Below are 23,456 nucleotides of genomic sequence, written 5' to 3'. Positions count from 1 at the left end.
ATCTAAAAACCCAGTTACACCTATGAAAAACCTCACAATTTCAAAGTCAAATTGTTTAAATGTGAAGCCTTTGAAATTAGTGTGGAGATGCAGTAAATTGTGTTGACACTGCCTGTTTTCTTGAAATATTTGTATAGATACACAGAACTTGTTGGAGGCATGCTGAGCAGAGAGACTTGGGAGTTAGTCAATCATTTTTCTAGAACAGTCATTAGGTGAAAAACTCTGTGGGGCACAGCTGTCCATGTGCACACAGGCACAGTTCACGTCCAATACCTGTGTGAAGTCCATTTTGATCCACCTTTATTGACAGAGGCCTGAAGCACACCAGCCTGACTGCTCCGATGGTGCCAAACGTAAGCATGACATCTGTATGTTTAAACCCAACGGCTTGCTAAGAACTTCTTATTTTTCTCTCTCCTCCTGGATACCATCCTTCCGTAGAGTAAACTCACCCAGAAAGGTGGTCGATAAAATGTTTCATCATTTGCAGTTTGACCTCTTAAGGTCTGTAAATCCCACATCACTTAAACCCATCTCCAAGCAAGCACTTGAAGAATTTGGAAGTATGCAAGAATTCGCCAAGGTGAGCCTTAGCGCCTCACCAAGTCTCACAGCACCACACGGCCTCTTCTGACCAACCTGCTGCTTTGACTACCACGTATCACAGACCACCCCCTTGACCGTGCTTCTGTGAGCGACCACCCCGCCACCGCTCCTAGCGCTGCGGAAAGCTCTGGGTGGACTGCACGCCCAAGAGGGAACTACCACGTATCACAGACCACCCCCTTGACCGTGCTTCTGTGAGCGACCACCCCGCCACCGCTCCTAGCGCTGCGGAAAGCTCTGGGTGGACTGCACGCCCAAGAGGGAACAGGAAGCCGTTGAGGCTGCTCTGTGTGTTTTGCACAGTAGGATGGACGCTGGCGTGCCCCGCAGAGTAGGTGTTTAGGTGGCATACTAATTACCAGGCACATTTACATACTGAAAAACTACTGGGTGTTTGGGGCATTAATGAAACCAAAGGTCAGCCAGACTGCAATTAAACAAATACAGCCCAGTAGCAGCAGCTTTTTCAATGAGAATTTTCCATATCAATTCCCTTAATCCCCTCCAGAAGGGCAGGAAGCAATTAAGTTCCTATCAAGTTTGTGAAAAATCCCGTGATATCCTTGAAAACCCAGGCAAATCTTGACTAGAGCCATGCACACTCCTCTGTGTTCTTACGACACCACAAAACACTGTCAGCTTTGCTCTTGTAACTATGAAGAGGATTGCTGGAATCCTCTGGTATTTGTATCCAAAGACCTGCAGCTCACCACTTCCTGTGTATGAGGCACACACAAAATATATGCACATAAAATTTATAAGCAGCTTTGAACTTTCTTGCACAAAAGCTCAAATAACTTCTCCCTAATTCAGGTGCACTTAATCCTTGTTTAATGGCAAATACTGTTCTTTGAGCCTTAAGACTGTGCAGAACTGCACAGAAAATATGCTTTTCATATTTGATTTAATAGAGCAAAATCTCCCTTAAGATCATCTCACTCCTCTTGCTACTTTTCTGAAGTAGATAGGTACTTCAAGCATTTTGGAAGTACCACTTGATAAAAAAATCTTATATAATTATGACTCATGACTTGACAATTACAAAATATGACAGTGATTTAACTAGCTTACACTATTTAAAACTCCTACAGTGGTTTAGAGAGTCAGATTTTGGTAAATTTAACGGTATTTCATGAATGTACTCACTTGCTGAAACAAATGTGGATTAGATCTTAGCTAGACAAAGGACAGTTGCTTTTTAACTTGTATTTTTGAAACCAAAAGTACCATAGGCTTTGCAGGCTCCTACTGCTTTGCATTAAAAGACTCAAGTGGCACTTACTGGTATAATACAATCAATTTTGAAGGCAATGTAATGTTCTGAAGAAGTGGAAAAAACCCAGAAATCACGTACAAAGTAGAGTTGCATAAATTATGTTCCCACAACTGAATGAGGTCAATTTCTAAAATCAAGGTAAGAGTCCAAAAGAAATACGACCTTCGGAGCTAGTGAAGCATACTCCAACAGTACATTCACAGCCTGAATCAAAGAGGTTCAGAGCAGTCAATGTACCAGCTAGGAGTAAAGCTGCTTAAAGAGCCACCAACGCACCCTAGAACAACAGAGTAAGCCAGGTCCATTTTAAAAGTGACCTCCTCTTTTTAGGACAGTTAACTAGAAGACCAGCTATTAACTAGTAAAATAAAAAATTTAGAGGTTAATAAAAATAAAACTGGACTACACAATGTTTCAGAAGTGACCTGGAAAGAGGTTCATAGTGCACAGAAAGGACCCAACACAACCATTTAGCACATCCACAAAGATCCTGGTAAGTGACGTTCTTATGAAGTACTACAAGGCAGCAATATCCTTCTGTTCCCCCAGTGAGGTAGAACAATTAACCTTTTTAACACGCCACTCTGGTGCAGACGCGGATTTCTACAGCACTTTTCGGTAGCAAATCCAGGATTACATCTTTATCCCCTCCTGTTGACTGAGCTGCGACAATGTTTTCTTGATGCGCAACGCCGTCAGCCTAGCAGCTCCGTTGGCGTACCAGCACTCCCGCATGATTTTTGCCATTACCCGCAACGCCTGCAAAGGAAATACACCAGTCGTTACACGCACCGTTGTTCCGACACACCTCATACAACCTCTGTTCGGCCCTAGCCTCCTTGGGCATTTCTGAAGTCTGCTGCTAGCACTACAGTTGCAGAAAGAGTGCGTGGTAGAAAAACCTCCAATTTTTCCTTTATTTACAAAAAATAGAACACTTTAAAACTGTAGAGAAGAACTAATATTTTTTGCTAGAATTTCAGCCCCCACAAAAATATTTTAATGAAAAATCAGTAGCTTGTTTGTTTTCTGAATTTTTCTATTGGACAAAAATACACTTTTTCATTGCATCTCCAGTTAAGGAGTTAGTTCAATTTACAGCAATTCAGAAGTTTATTGGCTGTCTTCCTCAAATTGAAGCTCTGTAATGACTCTGAAAATGCCTGGAGTCCTTCTACCCTTCAAACAGCCATTCTTTGAAATCTGAGTGCTGCTACACAAGCACCAGTGAAGATAACACAAAAACTGGAGATGAAATAAAGGGATGGCTCTAAATTCCAAGACTTCACTCTCAGAGCTGAATTAAGGAGGTTTGCAGGATTGGAATAGCAGCACTTAAGAAATTACTCCACACTCTGTCGTGGTCTATCACTGCTTTTCTCCCCTACCTGTGTTCTTCTGCCCCATTTCCTATCCCAGGCCTTCACCCATGTATTCACTTCACACCGGCCACCAGCCAGTTTCCTCTTCAGTACGTCACAGCTTAGCAGCCTCTTACTCCTCCTGTAGCCTACAGCTGTTCTCCTCAGCTCTGAAAGTATTGGTTCTAGCCGTAAAGAGGGGGAAACCAAGCCAAAACAAAAGAAAACAAGGGATAGGAACACAGTTGCTTACCACCATCCGAGCGAGGCGAGCCAGTCCCTAAGCAACAGCAACCCCCAGAACATTGCCCCCTCCCCCAGTTTTACGGCTGAGGATGTCATTGTATGGTTATGGAAGATCCCTCTGACCGGTCTGGGTCAGCTGTCCCAGCTGTGCTCCCTCTCAGCTTCTTGTCCACCCCCAGCCTACTGGAGGGCCAGAGTAAGGAACGGGAGAAAGCCTTGACGCAGTGTGAGGAAGCACTGTTCACCAACAGCTACAACACGGGTGTGCTATCAACACTGTTTGAGTCACAAATCCAAAATGCAGCACCCTGCAGGCTGCTACGAAGAAAGTTAACTCCGTCCCTGCCAGATGTAGTACAATCCCCAGATGCACAATTTATTTGCAAAGATGCCACCTTAACGTAATTCAGACCAGCTTTAACTTACATTAGCATCAGCTATGCTTCTCCAGAAGGGATCCCACAATGCTCCACACAGGGGTAGCTATTAGTTTTTGTGAAGTTACATCAATTATGTAAAACCAAGGACCAGTTACGTTCAACAAAGCCACCGTTATCTGAATGACGTTAAGCTCTCCTAGAAGCAGCCCCTCGCCCTTCATCAAGCACAAATTTTAAGCCACTGAAATCAGTAACAGCTCTGGTGCCCGTTCGAGCGGCTCCAGCAAGGTTAATTAATACCTCACAGCTCTGCCATCTGTTTGGAATATTGGGCCTTAACTTCTGCTCACACACAACTTTCCTCATTTCTTCAACAGAAGGATCTGAAGGAACGAGGTCATAGTATGGCAACTGGTAATCTTCATGGATTCCTGTAACAGGTTGAAAATAGCTTTATTTTACTAATGCTAATTACACACTCTTTACTCTTCCCTGCGCTCTTTCCTGATCAGTACCCTGCCATTCTCTTTATTGGTTTTCATTTTAAAAAATTACATTACAATGACTGATAAATACATTAAAACCCAAACCCTTAACCATACCCTGGAAGAATTTTAAAGTTTGAAATTTATATATCTGGAAGAGATGGAAGCTATATCAAATCTTCCATGTGCTATGCTAAAGACACGCTTCCTGACAACATGAATTATAACAGCACATTTTATTTTAAAAAAGGTATGGATGTTATCCAAACACATCATAGCTAGACCTTCTAGTGTGTGCCCCTTGCTCTCAGGAACATAAAACTTCATCCTTTTCTCCCCTCCATGTAAAGGTTTTAGAAAAAAATTAATATAGACAAGGACATGTCCAATTCTCCTCAACAGGCATGGTTCATCAATTCCCAAAGAGGTCAAAGCAAGCAGTTGTCATTTACAGGATTAACAGTTAGAGAGCCTGAGACGTACTGGCTCTTACCAGAGCCAACCGTTTACTCAGACACATTTGGGTTCCATAAGCTACTTCTAATGCCTCAGCACGTCCAGTTTTGAAAAGATTGCCACATACCACCAATGGAACATCGCCGCGCTATTTCCCAAAACACTAATCCCATTGCATAGATGTCTGCTCGTTTGAATGACTCAAAATGTTTCATATTTATGGAATCATCTAGAACTTCAGGTGCCATGTACCTATTTGCAATAAAAAAAAGACATTTAATATTACAGTAGAGAAGTTCAGTGCTTCTAATCAGCTCAAAACCAAATGTAAATATTTATATAGAAAAGGAGACAAAAATGGCTTCATGAAGGTCATCTAATCTAAGACCTTCCAGTGCAGAGGGTATAACAAGTCAACTGAGAGAAACAGAGGAACAGGGAATAAGTAAAACATGAAACAACGAACAAATAGAGCCACAGACCCGAAAGACATGGGATAATGGAGACAATGACAAAGACCAAAAGTCTCATGTTACTAACTGATGGGCTATTAAGAAACTCCAGGGGAAGCTCTGGAAAGGGCTAGTCTGGATGTTTTAAGTGCTACTAAGTGGGAACTGCTACTAAGAGGAATGCAAGGCTTGGGGATATTCAAGGAAGGCCTGCGGGACTATGCAATGCTCCTCAAGGCATCACAGAATGGTTCGGGTTGGAAGGCACCTTAGAGACCATCTAGTTCCAACACTTCTACCATAGCCAGGGACACCTGGACCAGGCTGCTTAAAGCCCCATCCAGCCCAGCCTTCCAGGGGTGAGGAGATTTAGGAGAGAGGTAACCGGAGGAACAAAAGTGGGGCAATAGCTACTAAAGGACATCAAAGGGGCAGTTACCAATCACTGTGCTGCTACGACCAAGCCCTGCACCTGCTCACCACAGAGTATCCCGTCTTCTTTTTAAAACCTATCTTTCTATGCAATCTCGCTGCCATCCCCCTGCGTGGGGGTGCTGTAAGGACCACCAGCCAACAACTAGAGGCAGGCATAAGTGAACTCGGGGCTAGCAACTGGAGTCAGATAGGGTGAAGTTTCCCTTGGGCCTGCAGGGGAACTGCAGGTCCTAGGAGTACACATCCACTAGTCTAAGCACATATCTGGAGCTACTGCGGGGGAACCAGCGTGAACGGATTCTGGACTGGCAACTGCAGCCAGGTGAAGGCAGCACTGCCTGATGGGTCTCTGCTTCAGCCACTGAAGTGGGACCACAGGTCACAGGCCTCACAGTCACATGCTTACTGGTACCACCTACAGGGGAGAACTGGGATAAGTGAAGCAGAGCAAGGGCCTCTCAGCACCAGCAACTGGAGTAGGAATCACAGGTCACAAGGTCTATGAGCCGGGGTGCCAGCTGGGCCCGTGCTGGTATTCGAGGGAGTCCATGCATGGAGGCGCACCCAAGTCTACCCCTCTGTCTCCTACTGTGCATTAACCCAGCTTAGCTGGTTAAAGGGAGACTGTAGAGCATGGAGGAGGGTATTGAACAACCATCAGTACAACCCTCATTGGGAGTGGTTCAAACACTTGCACGGGCTTGTGAGGCTACAGCAGGGAGTGCGTTCTCATGATGGAGTGCAATCCTGATCAGGTGAAGTGAGGAGACTTGGCTATCTACTCTTAGATTTTACACATTTTATATGTTCTGACAGTGTTTTATGTGGGTGTTGAAGGCAGCACGTGGTGTATAGTAACCTGTGTCACCAGCCCTGTCAGTACTGTGTGTGCCTGCCTATGCCCAGCCTCACTACTGGTTGCGTCCCAGGTAAATCAAGCTGATTTCCCAAGAAATCAGCAGCCACGTCTGCGGGCCTGGGACAGGCAGAGCCCCAGCACTATGGGCACGTCAGGCTGGGCTTCAGAGGCCAGGCAGGAGGAAGCTCCAGCTCCTGGAATGTGCAGCCACTTACAACATGCCCTAGCAACACTGGAGAGAGAATAGGCGTGAAGGGCTGGCCAAAAGAGCAGCGTTGTTAAGGGTCCCTTGGAACCCCTCTACCATGGCAGTAACTGATTCTTCGTCATAGGGTCTGTAAACCCCATCATAAACTATGCCAGACTTTTTCTGAGTAGTAAGTAAATCCTCTTTGGGTTACATATTAACAACTGTGCTCACAAGAGAAGTTTACTTTATCAACATGTCCTGCAACAACAAAAAAATCCATGACAGACTTTCAAGTGAGAAACAAGGACTGAAAACTGGTCATGGCATCCACACGATCGTTACCTTGTTTAGGGACTAGGCCTAATGTAGGAAGATCAAGGAAAATGTCAGTGTGGATCACATTGTGAGAGTTACTGACAGCAGCATCCCCGTTGGCTGCTGGAAAGAATGAATGGTATTTGCTGCATCAGTCACCATCAGTTGTAGTATTGCTCTTAATCTGGCAGTTAAACCCAGTAACTAATGTTTGGTAAGAGTTCAGCGCGTCTCTCCTTGTCACTGCCCCGCCAATCTCAAGCTGACATATTAATGAAGCAGGCAAACAATGACGCAAGGACTTAGAGCACAGTTAACTGGTAAAAAAGCAACTTGCATAGATTATTGGAGTGGAATAGAGTCAGGCAATAGCTCAGCCTCCAGGCGAGCCATAGATGCTTGTGCACAATTTCATTTCGTCAACGTAATACTAGGATTTTCTTCTCCTAATACCAGCAATGGCAGGCAGAATGCAAGGTACACAACTTAAATCCAGGACTCTGGATTTCAGACCTCTCAGCACTACCGTGTCTTACGGAAATGATATACATACAAGGAAGCAAGGGCTATCAGCAGAAGAGCAAAAAAGCAACTGGTAGTCCAGAACTTCAACCAGGCTTGCTGACATGAGAGTTCTCCTAAATACTGAGCAAACTCCCCACTAGTCAAACAGAGCACAAGCAGAGGACAACTGTCTAAAGAGGAATTTAAGGTTTACCTTGACAGTATTTATCAAATGAAAGCAGAGTCTTAGGTTTACATGTGTGACAATCTTTGATATGGACAAAGCTCAGATTATTCTGGGCTACCTTTTAAATAAAAAATGTAAGATTGTGGTGGGTATTCTAATGCTTTCCGAGGACTTTGCATTATTGGATAATCTTATGCTATTTCATCTACTCAACAGTACAGTGTTCAGCTTTCAGTCTAGAAGAAAGAGTACTTGATCTCTTAAGGTCACATACAGGTAAGAAGAGTTATGGAGCTGAAAAGACACCAAACCAAGACCACCAACCATGTTGTAAGACTGTCAGCCAGAATCACTTACACAAGCATTAAAAGAAGTTCAGTTTCTGTAAAGCATCCTAAGGACAAGGGTTTAAACAGGAAAAGATCATCAGAGGCCTGAATATGGCAATGGAGCCAAATTCATACCCTCAAAGGAAAAAAATGCCCCCCCATGTGACTTCCATTGGATTTACTGGCAAAGGGACCTCTTGCCATGATCCTCCATCAATGCATTTAGATTGGCTTTGGCTTCCATAACACAGAATGGTGACTGACTGCTCAATAAGTCAGAGATTATTGCTAGAACAAGAGAGGTGAAAGGCAAGTAGGTCATCTAGTGGGGTTAGCAGACCAGCCGCTTCACGGCTATCAGACAAAAGGGACAGCAATGGGCATCTCCTTGATCAGCTTACGTATGGAAAACGCATTGCTTGTCAGGAACTGTATGTGGGCTTCTGGAGGGAACTACTCTGCACAGACTAACTGACCTTCTGAACAAGGGCTGCAGCTCAGTACCCTCCAAGAATGGAAGGCAAGCCTACAAAGAAGTTTATAAATTATGTTGAGCACAGCCTTGTCAAACTGCGGGCGCTCGCTGACCTCCTTCCCCCCATCCCATTAGTCCAAAAGCTCCGTTTCCTAAATTTCTTGTACAACATACAGGGAACTCAGTGTCAAAGAGGACCCATACACAAAATTTGGGCCAAGCCTCTTCTCCACAAGCAGAGACAGAATTCTGCTTATATTTGGTTGAGGTAAACTGCAGAAAACATGCATGTTAAGGTGGATTTTGCAGCCAAAATTCTTCTAAAACACAGCTTGTTCCAACTACCAAAAGTAACAGTTGGGCCACACTTCTCAAAAAAATAAAAGGAGAATGAGTCTCTTTTTTTACTTGCCTCAGGGAGTGAGAAACGGATTCTATTCTCTTCTCAGTTTAAAGCTCACATTGCCTGCTTTATTATGCGTCAGGCTGAGCTGTGAGGCACACAGCTCACGCCCTCCAGTAAAGCTAAGCCTCTGAACAAAAAAGAAATAAAGATTCATTCAGAGAGAATAATCATCAGTCTGATTCAGATCACTCACCCAAGAGTGAGTCTTTCTTGCTCCCTAGAACTTTTACAATAGACAATCATTATAAAAATATAAGCTTAGTCAAATCTTCCTGAACTTACAGAGCTTCCCTGTGCACGAGAGGTAGCAGCAGTGGCAATCAGTAGGAGTTAAAACTGTCACTGAACAGGTAAGATCTGACCTTTATTATGAAACGTTAATCGGAGGAGTAGAGTTAGTTACCTAAGAACACACAAGAGGGAGGAAGAGGGGACTAAGCCTTTTATGAATGAAAAATTTTCAGAGAGGTAGGAGTGACTAATGTCTTTAAAGTGGGAAGCAGACTTAGTCCTGCTGCTGCCCACCGCAGCAAGCAGGAGTTACTACAGCTCTACCCTTGTGAAAAAGCGTAAAGCAGACGAACAGGCAATTTAGTAGCTCCTATACAAGAAGGGGTCTCTTAAGTGAGATCTACAGACACAGCTGAAAGGACTCCAAAGCTGAAAGTCTCCAAAGACTAAAGAAAGTAACTGATTTGCACACAGCTTCCATTTGCATGCAGGTGTAGTACGGAACACTAAGTCACACGGGGTATGCACCCTACACACAGCTAAGTTTGCAATGTCAAATCCCAAAGCAGTCTGTTTTAATACCAGTGACTACTGGAGACTGAGAAGGAATAATGCCCAGCACTGCGTAATCTCGTAGTAGTTCAGAAAACAAATCTTATCTGACCATTTGTGTGGTATTTTTAAAGTTGGCAATGGACTAGCACAGCAGAGCCTCACAAGAGAATAGTTTCAGCATATAATTGTCAGTAAAACTAATTTTTAGTACGAGTTCTAAAAGCTTTTGTTCACTGAGCCTTAAATTTCTTTTTTTCCTTCCAAAAAGCCACAGCTAAAGGAGTGTCTTGGTTCATTGTAACCCCTTCCCCTGCAGTATGTATAAATTGGAGATTGGGCAACTTCAGCACAGGATTTTCTCCACCAGTGCTAAGGCATACGCTAAAATTAATCTTGTACCGCTCTGAACTACGGGGCAGGCTTGCAAACTTTGGTTTGACATACTGGACCTGTAGGCATCAAGAGGACAAAAAGTTGCCCACCTCGCACAGCTCCTGCTGAGGTTCACTTTAGGGGGCTAGCTCTGTGCGCTGTAGAGCTGCACAGATTACTTCAGGACATCCCCCTTCTCTTCAGAACAGCTTTCTGTTGTTCCTGTCGGAAGGTTCAGAAGCAATAACTTACAGCCAATAAGTTTAACTGCACTTGTGTTGATGGAGTTAAATAGCCCCGAGTGCTTTTCAGGATAAGAAAATCTGTATCTCCAAATTCAGAAGCAGGCCTTTAAAAGAGACAGGGAGTACACTGACTCATCCATTGATAATTCTGTTTATGCACTGGATGACAAAGATGACTGCTGTTCTAAGTTCTCGTGTGTCTCAAAAATACAATCCATTGGGAGTCCCTATCAAAGGCTCTGCACCTTGTCCGTTCCACCACACGGGCTTTGCACTGAAAAAACCCAGCTTTTTACTGTCACTGTTGATATCCTGCCTGATACTGCAGACTGGGCTGCAAGCAATTTCCACACAAGCCAAAAGAGAAACAACACAGTAGCAGAAGTCCCTAAACTGTCATTCACCAAGTCTAATTGATTTAATATATACTTGTGCCCCACAACATCTTGCAAGATTTTGGTATTTTACACACGCTAGTAGCAGATGCTAAGATTCAATGTGCTTTTTAAGCACCTACTGACTAAACTGCCAGCTGGCAAGAAGTGCCTAGGCACTCTACCTGCCGTTAGCTACATTTTCCTGCCACTTGTGCCTGCACCCACAAAAGTCTGATATATGGGTCAAGAAAAACCAAAGCATTTTAATATAAAAGTCACCCGACACATCACATTAATGACTTTACCTTTTTGTTCCCACTCTGTGGTTTGGGGCAATATCAATGGTGTCTGTAGCTGAATCGTGCCTGACTGCTAAGCCCAGGTCTGCAATGCAGCACGTTCCATTCTTTTTTACCAATATATTTTTTGATTTCAAATCTCTGTGGGCAATTGCTGGTTTGCCTATAAGGGGAAAACAAAAATAATAAATCTGTAAAAAAGTAATTGCTATTATTCTAAGTCTGATGCAGATTTTGTCTGAAATGACAGAATTCCTCCCAGTTCCGCTGCTTTATGTGCATTAAGGAAACTCCTGAAATCATTAACTGTGGACTGTCTGGCCAGAAAAGCACCTTAAATGTCTACTGTACGACTCCACTCTACTGGTCCTTTCCCTCTCCCTGCAAGGATTTACTGGATACATGATACTTGCTTCAAAAAAGTTTGTTACATCTCTGGAAACAGACCATAGTACTGTCTCAAAGTTAAGAGGGTACTACAGGCACCATGTGTCATTTTTAAAAATCCATATTATCCGTATGACGGGCTGAATACTTGTAAGATTACCTTGAGTGCCAACAATTTCCATGTGTAGATGAGCAAGACCACTGGCAGTGGACAAAGCTAATTTGATCATTCCTTCCACTGTTACTGTATACCTGTTCAGGTAATCAAAGAGTGATCCGTGCTCATGATAGTCTGACACCAACCACAGCTGGGTCCACGTACCATTGTCTGTAAAACAACACTGGCATGAATACCACACACACAAGAGACAAACAAAATGTATAAGCCACTTGTATACAATGCTTATGAAATACAAATTACACTTTGCAAGGAACCTCAGCCAGTTAGACCCTTAGATCTTAATGTCTATCTCTAACATCTAAATGCCACTCCAGGGGCTGGGACTACCCAGCAAGACTTCTTGAGCATTCTTTTATTTAAACTGAGACACACCACAGAAAGCTGATGTCACTACAGTTCCAACATGACCTGTTCAGGTCCATTAGCTTTCCTTACTGTAAGAAATTCTAAACTTTTGTTGATTTTACCATATTTGTGTGTCTTAAGTTGGACTGCAGGAAAACCCAAGAAACTTTTGTCTGATTGAAACCACAAGAAATCAAGTTAAAAAAGTGGTTAGTGTTCCTCTTAGTGGATATTTGAAGGCTTATCAGGAGAGCTTCGAGAATCAGGCACTAGGAACAAATCATTAATCCCCTTTCTCCATTTCTTTTCTAACAGGACTTCTAAATGAATAACTTCTCACATCTCACCTTAAAAACGAACCCTCTAGTTCCTGTCAGGACACCAGGATCAAACACGATCTCTTTTGGTCTCACACATCTCTCTTACTAGGCTAGAAGGAAAGTACAGGTATCCAGCAGAGGTGTGGCCTGACAGGGAAAGGCATCTCCTTTTTGATACCAAACATGGACAGTATTTTAACTTGCTTGTAGACATTACATATCATTACACAGGTAATTTATTTTTTTTAAGATTTAAAAAAAGGCATGTTTTCCAGGAAAAGCAAAACAACTTCCCCCCCTCATTAAACCTGTGAAAAGCCTACTAGAGCATTTCAGGGTTTAGCAACAAAATTTTCTGCTACTCTTAATTGGATCCTCACAACTTTACTGTAACCTCCATTTGTCATCTATTCTGACTGAGTACACAATCAGCAAGATGAATTCATAGTATCACAAACCTTTGTTGTCTGCAGCTATAAATCCAAGAATGTTTTCATGCCGTAGCATAACTGTTTGATAAATTTCTGCTTCACGAAACCATGAGCGTTCCTCTCTTGAGGAGAAGATCTTCACAGCAACTTCTTCTCCTCTCCACTTCCCTCGCCAGACTTCTCCAAAGCGACCCTTACCAATGCTTTCTTGAAGCACTATAGTTCTTGCAATTGTTCTTTGCACAAGTAAAGGTAAACCTAAAGAGAGTATTTACATTAATCTCAAACATCACGAACAAAATAAGCACTTAAGTACTAAATATCAGATCCATATTCCATTAAGATTTTTCTCCTGGAAGGCACATGAACTCTAAGATTTCAAAAGCTTGTGAACTGCTAACAAGCACGTAGGTAAGATGTTGCCTTCAACCCTAAAGGACAGTAAAACAAGTACTCAAAGACATCAGGCTGCAAACTGGCTCTATAGTTGTCAAAGGTAAGTCACAAACATCCTTTCAGTTTAAAATTTCGACAGTTGTTGATTCAAAGATTTAGAAACAAACCATGAAGCAATCAGGACCAGGACTGAGGTGGGGTTTTTGTTTGGCTTTGTTGTTGTTGTTTGAGAGTGGCTTTTTGTTTGTTTTATGAGAGTATCTGCTCACAACACTCCTGGCAAAGCAGTTCAGGAGCACTTTTGCTACTAATTCATTTACTTGATTTGATCATCACTAGATATGACTTGGTCCATTTCTAAATTAGTTAAACCAAGCTTCTCAGCAACGCTGTCAGAAGTTCACACTCATGGCTGAGTGCCACTAGCCTGTTAGTGCTCTCAGGCCTCTAACACCAGAAAACATCTCACTGAAAACAGCTACGATGTCAGCCTTTCACATACACATCAGGCACAACGACCCTTGTCCAGCTGTATGCACTATGTACAGCTTCTTTGAGCCGTGCATGAAGGAAGAGGACAGTCAGTTTGCTAATCAGGAGGATGTGAAAATTCAAGCCCATGTTACATCCAACAGCGACTCATGACATTTGGCATCTTTTATTCAGCCACAATCATCCAGTTTATCCTTGAAGCCTTCATTATCAACTTCGTGAAAGCCTTCTGAAAGTTTAACGGAAGAGTTTTTTCATTTCTGCATCTTAACTGTACTCTCACTAGTTTGGACCAATGACTGGCCCATGTATAAGAAGTTTGTACCTCATTTAGCTAATCCAGGAATTACAGAATTACGGAACGTTCAAAAGCACTAAAGGTAGTCAAGAAAAGCAGCTACTAGAACCTTGTTTGTGAAGTCTCTGTCCAGAAGACTTCCGCTGAAGAGTGATAAAAACCCCAACCCCATGAACAATCTCATTCCCTTCAAGCTTCTAAGAACAACAGGTAAATTTTCAAGAAGTTTTACATTCACTTCAGCTGATCCAACTTTCCATTGATTTTTGTGACTCTCTGGATTTCCAAACACTTTCAAGTTCCTGGTTGAAGTCACCCACCAATGATAGCCAAAGCTTCTCCCCCATTTTAGGCAATTCCTACTCGATTGCAATAAATAATTTTGTCATTTGTGAGTTAGAGAGTAACACCTGGGCACCCCAATCTGTTTATGCAATACACAGTTGGTATTTAGAGATTTGCATGACGATCTTAAAGTAATTCTCAGCTCCTAGAGACTTTGAAATCCTTCTCTTAGACCCTTCTGCTGAAGCCACAGCTTCTATTTCAGATATTTCACACCAAGCCTCTAATTGTTTCAGTCTTGCTCGCCATGGAACAACAGGGCAATACTAACAGAAGGCAAGGCTGAATAATTAATAACAGCTCACTGTTCATCACTGCACAAAATTTATCCTGCTTCCCTTTGGATCCAAGTAGGAAGTTCATTTCTGAGTTTTGATCACTTCCGTTTTACGTGCTTCTCTTCAGAGAATACCAGGAGCCACGCAGAAATGCTGTGATTATCTACAGAAGTCAGAACTACCAGCAAGACAGTACTTTAAAACCAGTACGGCTGAATAGTTTCACAGGAAAACGAAGGGCTTTCTTCCCTAGGCGTGCTGAAGTGGTAACAGCTAGCACATTGCAGACAAACAGAGAACACACGCCTGCTCTGCTCAGGTCAAACTTTTTTAAAGTTCCAGGAGGGGTATACAGACATAACTGGAGGACTAAGTCCAGCACTTGCACTCATTTAGTTCTAGCCCAATATACTCGAAGTTCTATTAATCACTTTCCCCATTTGATTTAGTTGCTGTTCTTAGTAAATGAGAAAACTGAGACAAACTACCAAAGCTCCAGTTCTAACCAGAGAACAACTTCCCCTCCACTGTAACAACTGCCTACCCACTTGGTGCAACCTCACCTTCATGACTTAAGAGATGACTAAAGATGACTTTATTGTGACCTATATTCTAAACACACTCAGCGAGTTACACTGATTTTACCTGACAGAGCAACGGACTCTAAACAGAGTTACCAGCTGCTGCCCTTGGGAAAGAAACACAACCTAGATACCTGGGGTTTGCTGTTACAATTTTTACCAACGCTGGGAAATTAAAGAACTCATCAGGAGAGAATCCAACACCATTATTGCTTTGCAGAAAGTACTTTGAATGAGCATGGGTGTTTCAGCGCATACATTTGCAAGTAGCAGGAATAATTTTCAGTATTAAGTTATTTGAACTTTTTTATACAGTAGAAGGCTGATAAGGGGCACACCATCTTATGTCTTGCTTCTTAACATGGACCAGAGATTAATTAATATATACAATTATTTATCTGACCCGCATCCCCTATCAACACCTATTAAATGCAGGTATGTGATACAGGCCACCATAATTCTACATGCAACTGTCAGGATTATGACAGCAGACACTACATGCAGTGAACAGACCACTGCCTCATCTTCCCAGAGCAACACCTGTTCAGGTTGGAATTAATTCAAAAATTCATGAAATCAAGGGCTAGAAATCCTTCGCATGTGGTCTGTACACTGCACCCACTCTATACATACAGAAATGGTTATCTGCAATGGAAAAAGTATCTTTGTAAGCAGAGAACTGGCTACAATATTAACTCATGCTTCAAATTCAGAATATTCTTCATACACCCATAGCTACAGATCTAAGTGAATTTTCAGTTTCAGGCTGAAGAAAAACTTTACACCTTATCTCAAAACAACAGAAGATGGTAATTTAGGTATGTTGTGCAGAATGAAGATGTATGTAACAGAGGAAATGAAACATGTACAACATCATATCAGGCTGCACTTCCAGACTGATAAAGAACAGCAGCAGCAACTTCCTATGTTTCTTTATTTCACTTATTTCCATATACTGAGTCTTCACTGATACTGAATGAACCAACACGGCTTTTCTAGTAATTCCTCCCGTTAATTGTAAGTTTAAATAATTCAACAATATTTTAAAAATCTGATGCCTTACAAGGCTCCTAAACACAGAGAAATTACTACTGGAAGTGTGACATTACCTGACCCAGAGCCTGAAGTTGTCATATCATAAATTAAATCCTTTAGAGTAGTTCCTTCAGATATAAAGGGACGATCCAGTGAGGGATCCTCTTCACTTGGCACACGATGATGAATCACAGTACGATTATGACAGAGATACAGAATCAACATTAACGAAATGCAGACGAAGCAGACAGGTCCAGCAATGACAGCAGCCAGTTCCACAGGTCCTAGATTAGAAGCTGGTCTTCCTGGAGTAGGGCCTGACAGTAAAAATAAAAGAAAATGGTAAAACTATTTCTCTCTTATGCAACTAATTTTATTGTATTTCACAGTGATCTTCAAACTATTTGTTAAAAATTCTGCACAGTAACTTTTTCAAGAATCAAAATAAGCATTACAAAGGACAGAAGCAACTATGTGCTTACTCACAGTTTCCATTTAATTTGCAATTAAGCCTTCAAAACTGGCCTGGCCCTAACACTCCCATTCAGAAGATTAAATATCTTGTTCCAAATCTCTTGAAGTTTTACTTGCAGAATCTAAGGTGTACTCTCCAGGCATTCAAATCACACTTTCAGAACTGAAACTCCAACTCTACAGAATTTTGGTTTAAAAAAACTAAATCAAATACATCAAAGCCCCTTACCTGGTGTTGGAATTGGAAGTTCTATTTTATTGCAGTGGTCTCTGTCACAGCAATGAGGCACCGTAATGACTCCATCTCTGAAGGAGGGGGCACAAACAAAGGGCCTGTCTCGGGGAATCAGATCGTTTTCTGCTATACACATACTGTTGTGTATGACTTTGTCTGCAGTTCGAGTCACTGAGGTAAAACAGAGCCCATCTGTCACACAGGTAAAGTTGTCTTTTGTACAAAGATGGCAGTAACACTGTAGTGCTGTATTAAGAGAAAACATTAATGTTACTTTGGTACACGTTCTGAGCCGAGAAACAACTGGAATGACTGAAGAAATCAAAGTTCAAACACCAGGAGGCCACTCATCCTTTTGGTTCCCTAAGCACAGAACTGTACCCCTAGCCAACGCTACAAGGCTTTTCAGTGGGACAAGAACAACTGGGACATGAGCAGGTGAAAGAAGCCAGATCTAAAGCTCAGGTCACCTCTCCTCATACCATTATATACTAAAAGGGAAAGGCTGCACTAGATGTTTCTTCAGGTACAGAAATTCCACTGCAGTTCCTCACACTAAAAGATCTAGACTTTTTAATAACACTGTATCCTCTACAGAATCAATCCTGCTATTTCCATATAATGCAATTTTGATAATAATGCCATTTTTTCCATAGTAACCAGGAGCATAGCTTTAGTGAGTGACAAATAGGATGCTGCTGGCTACCCAAGATAAATCCTTTATACATGACTTGATGGCTTCAAGTTTGTGCCAAGGAAAGGGTGTACAAATCCATTTAATCCTCAGTAAAACAAAACCCCCTGACTGCCCTGAGAACACACCCTTTCACACAAGCAGAATATGGTTTAGGCTTGTTGTTTGAGGGCACAGGAAAACACTGCCTCAAGCCTCTGGTTTACTAAAGCTATCAACTGCACTAGTAAACGAGGGAGTACGGAGAGGGAAGCAAGAATGACAGACTAATCATGCCTAAGATGATCAGGTTTCATTCTTTAAATTGCTCAAGTTCCTGGAGAAGGAAGACTAATACTTCAAATTTCTTTCTCCATTCCTTCCTGCTTTTACAGGACCAAAGACAGAAAACAGTGAAGTAGCAATAACAAAAATATGAATACTCTTCACTCTGCTTGGTCATCCATGGGAAGCAGAACCTAGCATAGGATTTTTGTATATATGTGTACATATTAAAATACAGAAATTTATACAAACTTAAAATCTTAAACATCCATGCCCACAGAACAAAAATGAGAAAAGCCATAAACAAGCCTCTTTCAGGGGTACATACAAAATCTCACACCAAAGCCAAAGATAAGGATTAGTAAGTGACAAAGCCAAAAATGCCCCAGAATCTGAAATTTGGTGTTTCAGTTAAATTCGGGAGTTTAAGATAACAGCCTGAATTGCCTCAGATTCTACCCATTTCTCTTGTATCATGAATATAAATAAATGGTGATCTACCCTCAAATACAAGTTCCATCTCAAAGTCTTGATTCCCAGTTGTATTCTTTCTCAGAAAACACCTCCCTCCTCCAAGATTTTGGATCAAAACAAGTTATTGCCAATCAACCTCTACTGTTACAGAAAAGATACGATGAAGTCCTTAGGACCCTCTACAGAAAGACAACGTTTCAGCGAGAGTCACCAGCCCACAGGCCAGACAGAAAAAGGGAGGAAGAAAAAGAAACCATGAATGAGATTGTAGAATTATTTGTTTAGTATGAAGATTATAGGGAAAAAACCCAAACCGAAATTAGCAGGTATATGAAATGAGAACTAGCACATGGGATGTAAAACTTCTTAACTGTACCACTTTGAGGATGCAATTTCCCACCTCTAGCCTCCTCCCCATATCAGAGGAGTAAGGAAAGTCTTATTAGTCAGAGTTGAACTACAAGAACATTTAACAGTTCTTTTCCTGTTGTTGTGCCTTTGGTAATTTGGACTTGAAGAAAACACTTTAACACATTAAAAGTTTCCTAAAATATTCACATATTGACACTTCTTTCAACTGCCTTTACAAGCAGGCCTTTCTCAACTGCTTCATCCATGACTTTTTTTCCTACGTCAACAATATTCTTGGCTCACCACAGCTGCACATGCACCATTTACATTGAGTCACTGTACAGAGGCCAAAGTCCCTGAAGTGAACAATAAGGTTTGGGTCGACCTTGTTAGGTTCATTTGTCTTCCTGATCCAGAGAAGCTGTAGACCATGCTGATACCGCTATGACTAAACAAAGCCTTTGGTGTCTTCACCTTCCCGTTCACTTTGTTCCCACCTCTTTCGCTACAGAATTGCCACTGAATGCAACTGTTCCAATCCGATGCCCCATCTTCCAGTCTCCTGCCAAAGCGCAGTATGCTGTCACACTCCACGGAAAGGTTTCCTCGGCACAAACAGATCCCCACCTCCTTCTGAAGCTACTCTCCCCCTCCCTGCAGAGCAGAAAGAAATGCCCGAGCAGCGGAATAGGGATACAGGTGTTTGCTGCTCTCTAGTGGACTCTCGCCACCCACAACTCTTCATGCCTTCCAGGCCCAGAGACTAACAGTAGAATTTCCATATTTTGCTAACACAAAAACAAATTTGGCACCTTCAGCAACAATTCCTATCAGGAGAGGATATGGAACCGCAATATCCTTGCCCGTGTCTTACTCTCCAGTTATCTACGTGTAAAAGAACAAAGAATCATGACTGCATGAACGTATTGTAGAGGAGATTCAATGTCAGGAGGATGAGGAGATGTCAATGACCAGCTGTGGTTAAACCACTTCATTCCTATACATAATTGTTTTCACTTATAACACATCTCAAAGAAAAAAATACCATACTTTTGTCTTCTTGGAGACAGACATTTTTGCTTTGTCTCCAAGTAGTCCACATTCTTCTCAGAGAAGCATTATAGTAATTTTAAGAAGTCAGAAGCTAGCCAGGTCTCCAAGTTCACGTAAATGAATACACGCATTTCTGGAATGGGTGGGCAACAGTACGTGACGAGAGAATGACAAATCTGATGCAAGCTCATCTTCCAGAGCTAGTAGTGTTTTTCAGGTCTAATGCATTTCAGTACATCTGGAAAACACCCTTTAAATCTACTGCCATGAAAAGCTCCTTCAAAACTACTGAACTCAGAAGAGGAAAAAAAGCTTTCACTCAAGTCTTAGTCCATGTTTGTCATGGCACAGAACTTCAGGGTTTTTTAGAAGTATTACAACAGTGCTTGGACAGAAAACTAGCATGAAGCTCCACTACCAAGTAATGAAAGGTCATGTCTGCTTAAGCGATATGGGCTTTGGGAAATGAAAGTACAGACAGCTAAGTGAATGCGCTGAAGGTTACACAGACAGCCAGCAACCAAGCCAAGAACAGAAATTGGGTCACCACAGCCATGTAGTGCCCTCTCTATTGCCACTTCCTCACCACACCACAACCATTCTACCTACACTAGCAACCCTCCTCTAGCTGACTGCCCCGACAGAGAGCAGGGAGAAAGAGCACTTTCGGCAGTGTGGGGGTGTCCCTTATGACACACAGCACGTCAAGTCACCAACAGCAGACTGCTCTTACCTCAGTCTGATTTAGTAACAAACCAACATCCGGTGGGAACACAATCACTTGGGTTACGTCTCAGGCTCAGCCTCTCAGCGTGACAGTTTTCTACGCCCTCTAAAAAGTCTCTCTTCCTGGGGTGCCGCCGCCTGGAAAGCCCACAGTGAGCGTAAAGCGATCTGGCAGCACAGACGAGACACTGGAACTACACAGCTTGGCAGCACTGACAATAAGCTGGTTCTCAAGAGTTTCGACATTAACACTACATACCAGCCGCAAACAGAGAATTAAGAACACCCTATCCACTTACTGGTCTTGGTTGCATCTGTTGTCTTCTGAAGTAGGAAAACTACACAAAACCTTTACTTTCAGAACTGCATAAACCCCGTGAATCACTGCACAGCATTCACCAACACCCTGCAGAACTACTTCAGCCAGACAGCTCAGCACAGGACACCACCTGCAGCCAAAGGAGTTGTGGCTGGAAATAACGTTGAAGAACTGTCTCTTCCAAAGGATGCTAACAGAGGGTATTGGAATAGTTTAAAACTTGTGAGGTGCTCTAAAAAAACCCCAGACCCACACCTCATTATGATTAATTAACAATTTTGTATTATTAATACATTTAATCACACATCTTTGTTTTACAAACTTAAACTCTCAGGCCCCCAAGAGCAACGTTATGTTGAAGAAAATCTAGATTCTTCCCTTGTGACATCATAACTCTTCTCCCATGCAAAATACTATTTTTGAAACAAAAATTTCACCAGAAAGTGGAACTTCACCAGAAGAATAATCAGGACTCTTCCTTCCCCAAGAAGCCCAAGTTCCAGGGAGAAAGGAGAGTGGCTTTGATGTGCAAGGGACAGTAATAGATTTTGGGAGATGAGCGACAGGGCTGTAAAGTTTGCTGGTAGTTTTTTCTCTATCCAATGAAATTTACCAGAAAACAAACATTACACAGAAGGGTGCTGCCAGCTTCCTGTTCCCTTATTCAGACAACCCCCCCAAACAACACCCCTGACCCTTCTCCAAACTCCCCTGGCTCCAGGTACAGAAGTGTCTGAGCCTTACAACATCTGGAACTCGGGTACGTTCTTTTTAACCATGATGCTTCATGACCTTCACTAATTCATCCTTCTCGCAAAGGCGCTAATTAAGTTTAACTGGTGTAAAGTAACCATGCTGGTTATCAAGTTTTCAGGACATGTATTTCACATATATTTCATCCATCTTTGTTAAGCAAAACTTCCACTGCAAACAAGCAGGGTTTTGGCAACCAAAGCGATGTACTCAAGAAAACTAACAAACAACTTAAGGTACCATCCTCAGCTCGCAAGGAATGATAAAACCTTGTGAAGGACGCCAGCTTAAAAAAGCCATATTATATTCTCCACAGCACAGCTGTCAAAAGGCACTACTGTTTTTTCATCTCATCCATAAAGCTGCTCACAGGTATGGCTGCGCCTCCTACAGCAAGATCCATTCAAAGTCTCTTCCTGGTATCTTCCATAGTAAAGTACGCCCTAATTTTAATTTCCTTTTGTTTTTCTAAGAGACTAGGTCATATTTTTACTAACATTATGAAAGCAGAAAGAATAAAGATATCCATCACTTGTACTTTTATTTCAGCATACCAGTAAGATTTCCATCTTTACTTGCAATTAAGAGCAACTGTGTGAATGCAAGAGTTTCCAAGAGACGACTCCCCAGAATTTTGGGGAGGCTAAAGATGATGGCTCACAGCAAAAAAAAAAAAAAAGCTGTATTTCAGACTGTCTTACAAGTGAGGGCTATTTGCTGCTCAGCTAGCTGCTGTGATTAACTGCGTGCCTGGTCCCTCCATGAAGCGTGTCACAGGACGATTCCTTCACAGTCACACTGGGCTGTACAGAACAGCAGCATCAGACAACGCCCAGCTTCCGTCAACCATGCCAAGAGTACTAAGAGCAGCCAAACCACACCTTGCACTTGTCAGCTTGGACCACAGTGTTCAGACACATGAACACCGTTATCAGTACCAGCACCAGTACCAGGACCTGTCTGTGAGTCGTGGATGAGGAACCCAGGACCCCCCCTATTCCCTCCATCAGGAAAAGCTTCTCTTTTCTTAAGCAAGAGGCAGCACACCACCACTTCCATCCTTCAGCTTTTGTATGGAAGTCCATTGCCTTTTCACATAAAACTTTTAGACCTTAATTTCATGACTGAGATTAAGTGAAAACTGTTGCTTGACCAGAGGCATTAAATGGGAAAAGTTCAAAGCTCAGATCAAGGTAAGGTTTCCTTCAACATCTAAACCGGAGGTGTTACATAAGAAAGCCTTTACATTATTAAAGCTCACTCCACCTTTTCAAGAACATGAGAAAATGCACGGGTAACTTAATCTTACTTCACTGTTCCCACATCAAAGATTCTCCAGCTTCTTCAGTAAGAATACGGGCAATTCACAAAGCGTTCCAGAACAGCAAGCTGTGTTTTCTTTGAGTGACAGTTTATTTACAGCACAAGTACCATCTCTGAGTGAATTATGAATAGCACAGTAAAAATCCAGACTGAGGGATGTCTTAAAGGTATAATGGAAGAAGAAAGTCGTGGTGCTCCTCCACTCTCTCTTTAAAACCCCACCTAGAATGTAGATTGATTACAAAATGCATATTTTGTTTATCTGTCATCAGACTCACTACAGCTGAAAGTGACACCCAACCCAGTCAGAGCAGGGTGTCTAACAGCTGTGTATCCCAGCGGGACACACAGCCCAAGCTGCTAACTGAAACCCCAAACACACTTCTGTTTTTTAAAGGAAAAATACCTGTTTCTTGCGTTTCTGAACGCCGTTAAGAACTCCTGTTTCATACCTTAGCGCTGCAACACCACATCTCTCTTAGGAGAGCCTATCGGTACAGGAGAAGGAACAAAACCGTTTTACTGCGCAGCGTTCCCCACAGCCGGGATTTCCGCATGGTTCGCTCCGCACGGAGCGCACGGGTTCGCTGTCCGGCGGTTACGGCAAGAGCTCCTGCCCAAACCACCGGGACACCGGCTCTCGGGACAGCCGCAGCC

At 42.4% G+C, this 23,456-nt stretch overlaps 1 protein-coding gene across 1 annotated transcript; it reads right to left on the bottom strand.

Moving 5' to 3' along the window:
- Window positions 1-1,970: 1,970 nt before the first annotated feature.
- On the bottom strand, window positions 1,971-17,107 carry TGFBR1 (transforming growth factor, beta receptor 1). The gene is made up of 8 exons (XM_010133588.1): window positions 16,837-17,107; window positions 16,208-16,450; window positions 12,736-12,966; window positions 11,592-11,759; window positions 11,051-11,207; window positions 4,941-5,065; window positions 4,173-4,303; window positions 1,971-2,644 (listed from the first exon to the last, which is right to left on the bottom strand). The coding sequence occupies exons 1-8, from the start codon at window positions 17,105-17,107 to the stop codon at window positions 2,519-2,521; spliced, it is 1,452 nt and encodes a 483-aa protein (XP_010131890.1). The 3' UTR covers window positions 1,971-2,518.
- Between the last annotated feature and the right edge of the window lie 6,349 nt (window positions 17,108-23,456).

This window comes from Buceros rhinoceros, unplaced genomic scaffold, assembly GCF_000710305.1.
Source record: "Buceros rhinoceros silvestris isolate BGI_N320 unplaced genomic scaffold, ASM71030v1 scaffold47043, whole genome shotgun sequence".
NCBI classification, from domain to species: domain Eukaryota; kingdom Metazoa; phylum Chordata; class Aves; order Bucerotiformes; family Bucerotidae; genus Buceros; species Buceros rhinoceros.
This window is presented reverse-complemented; position numbering and strand designations above follow the sequence as displayed.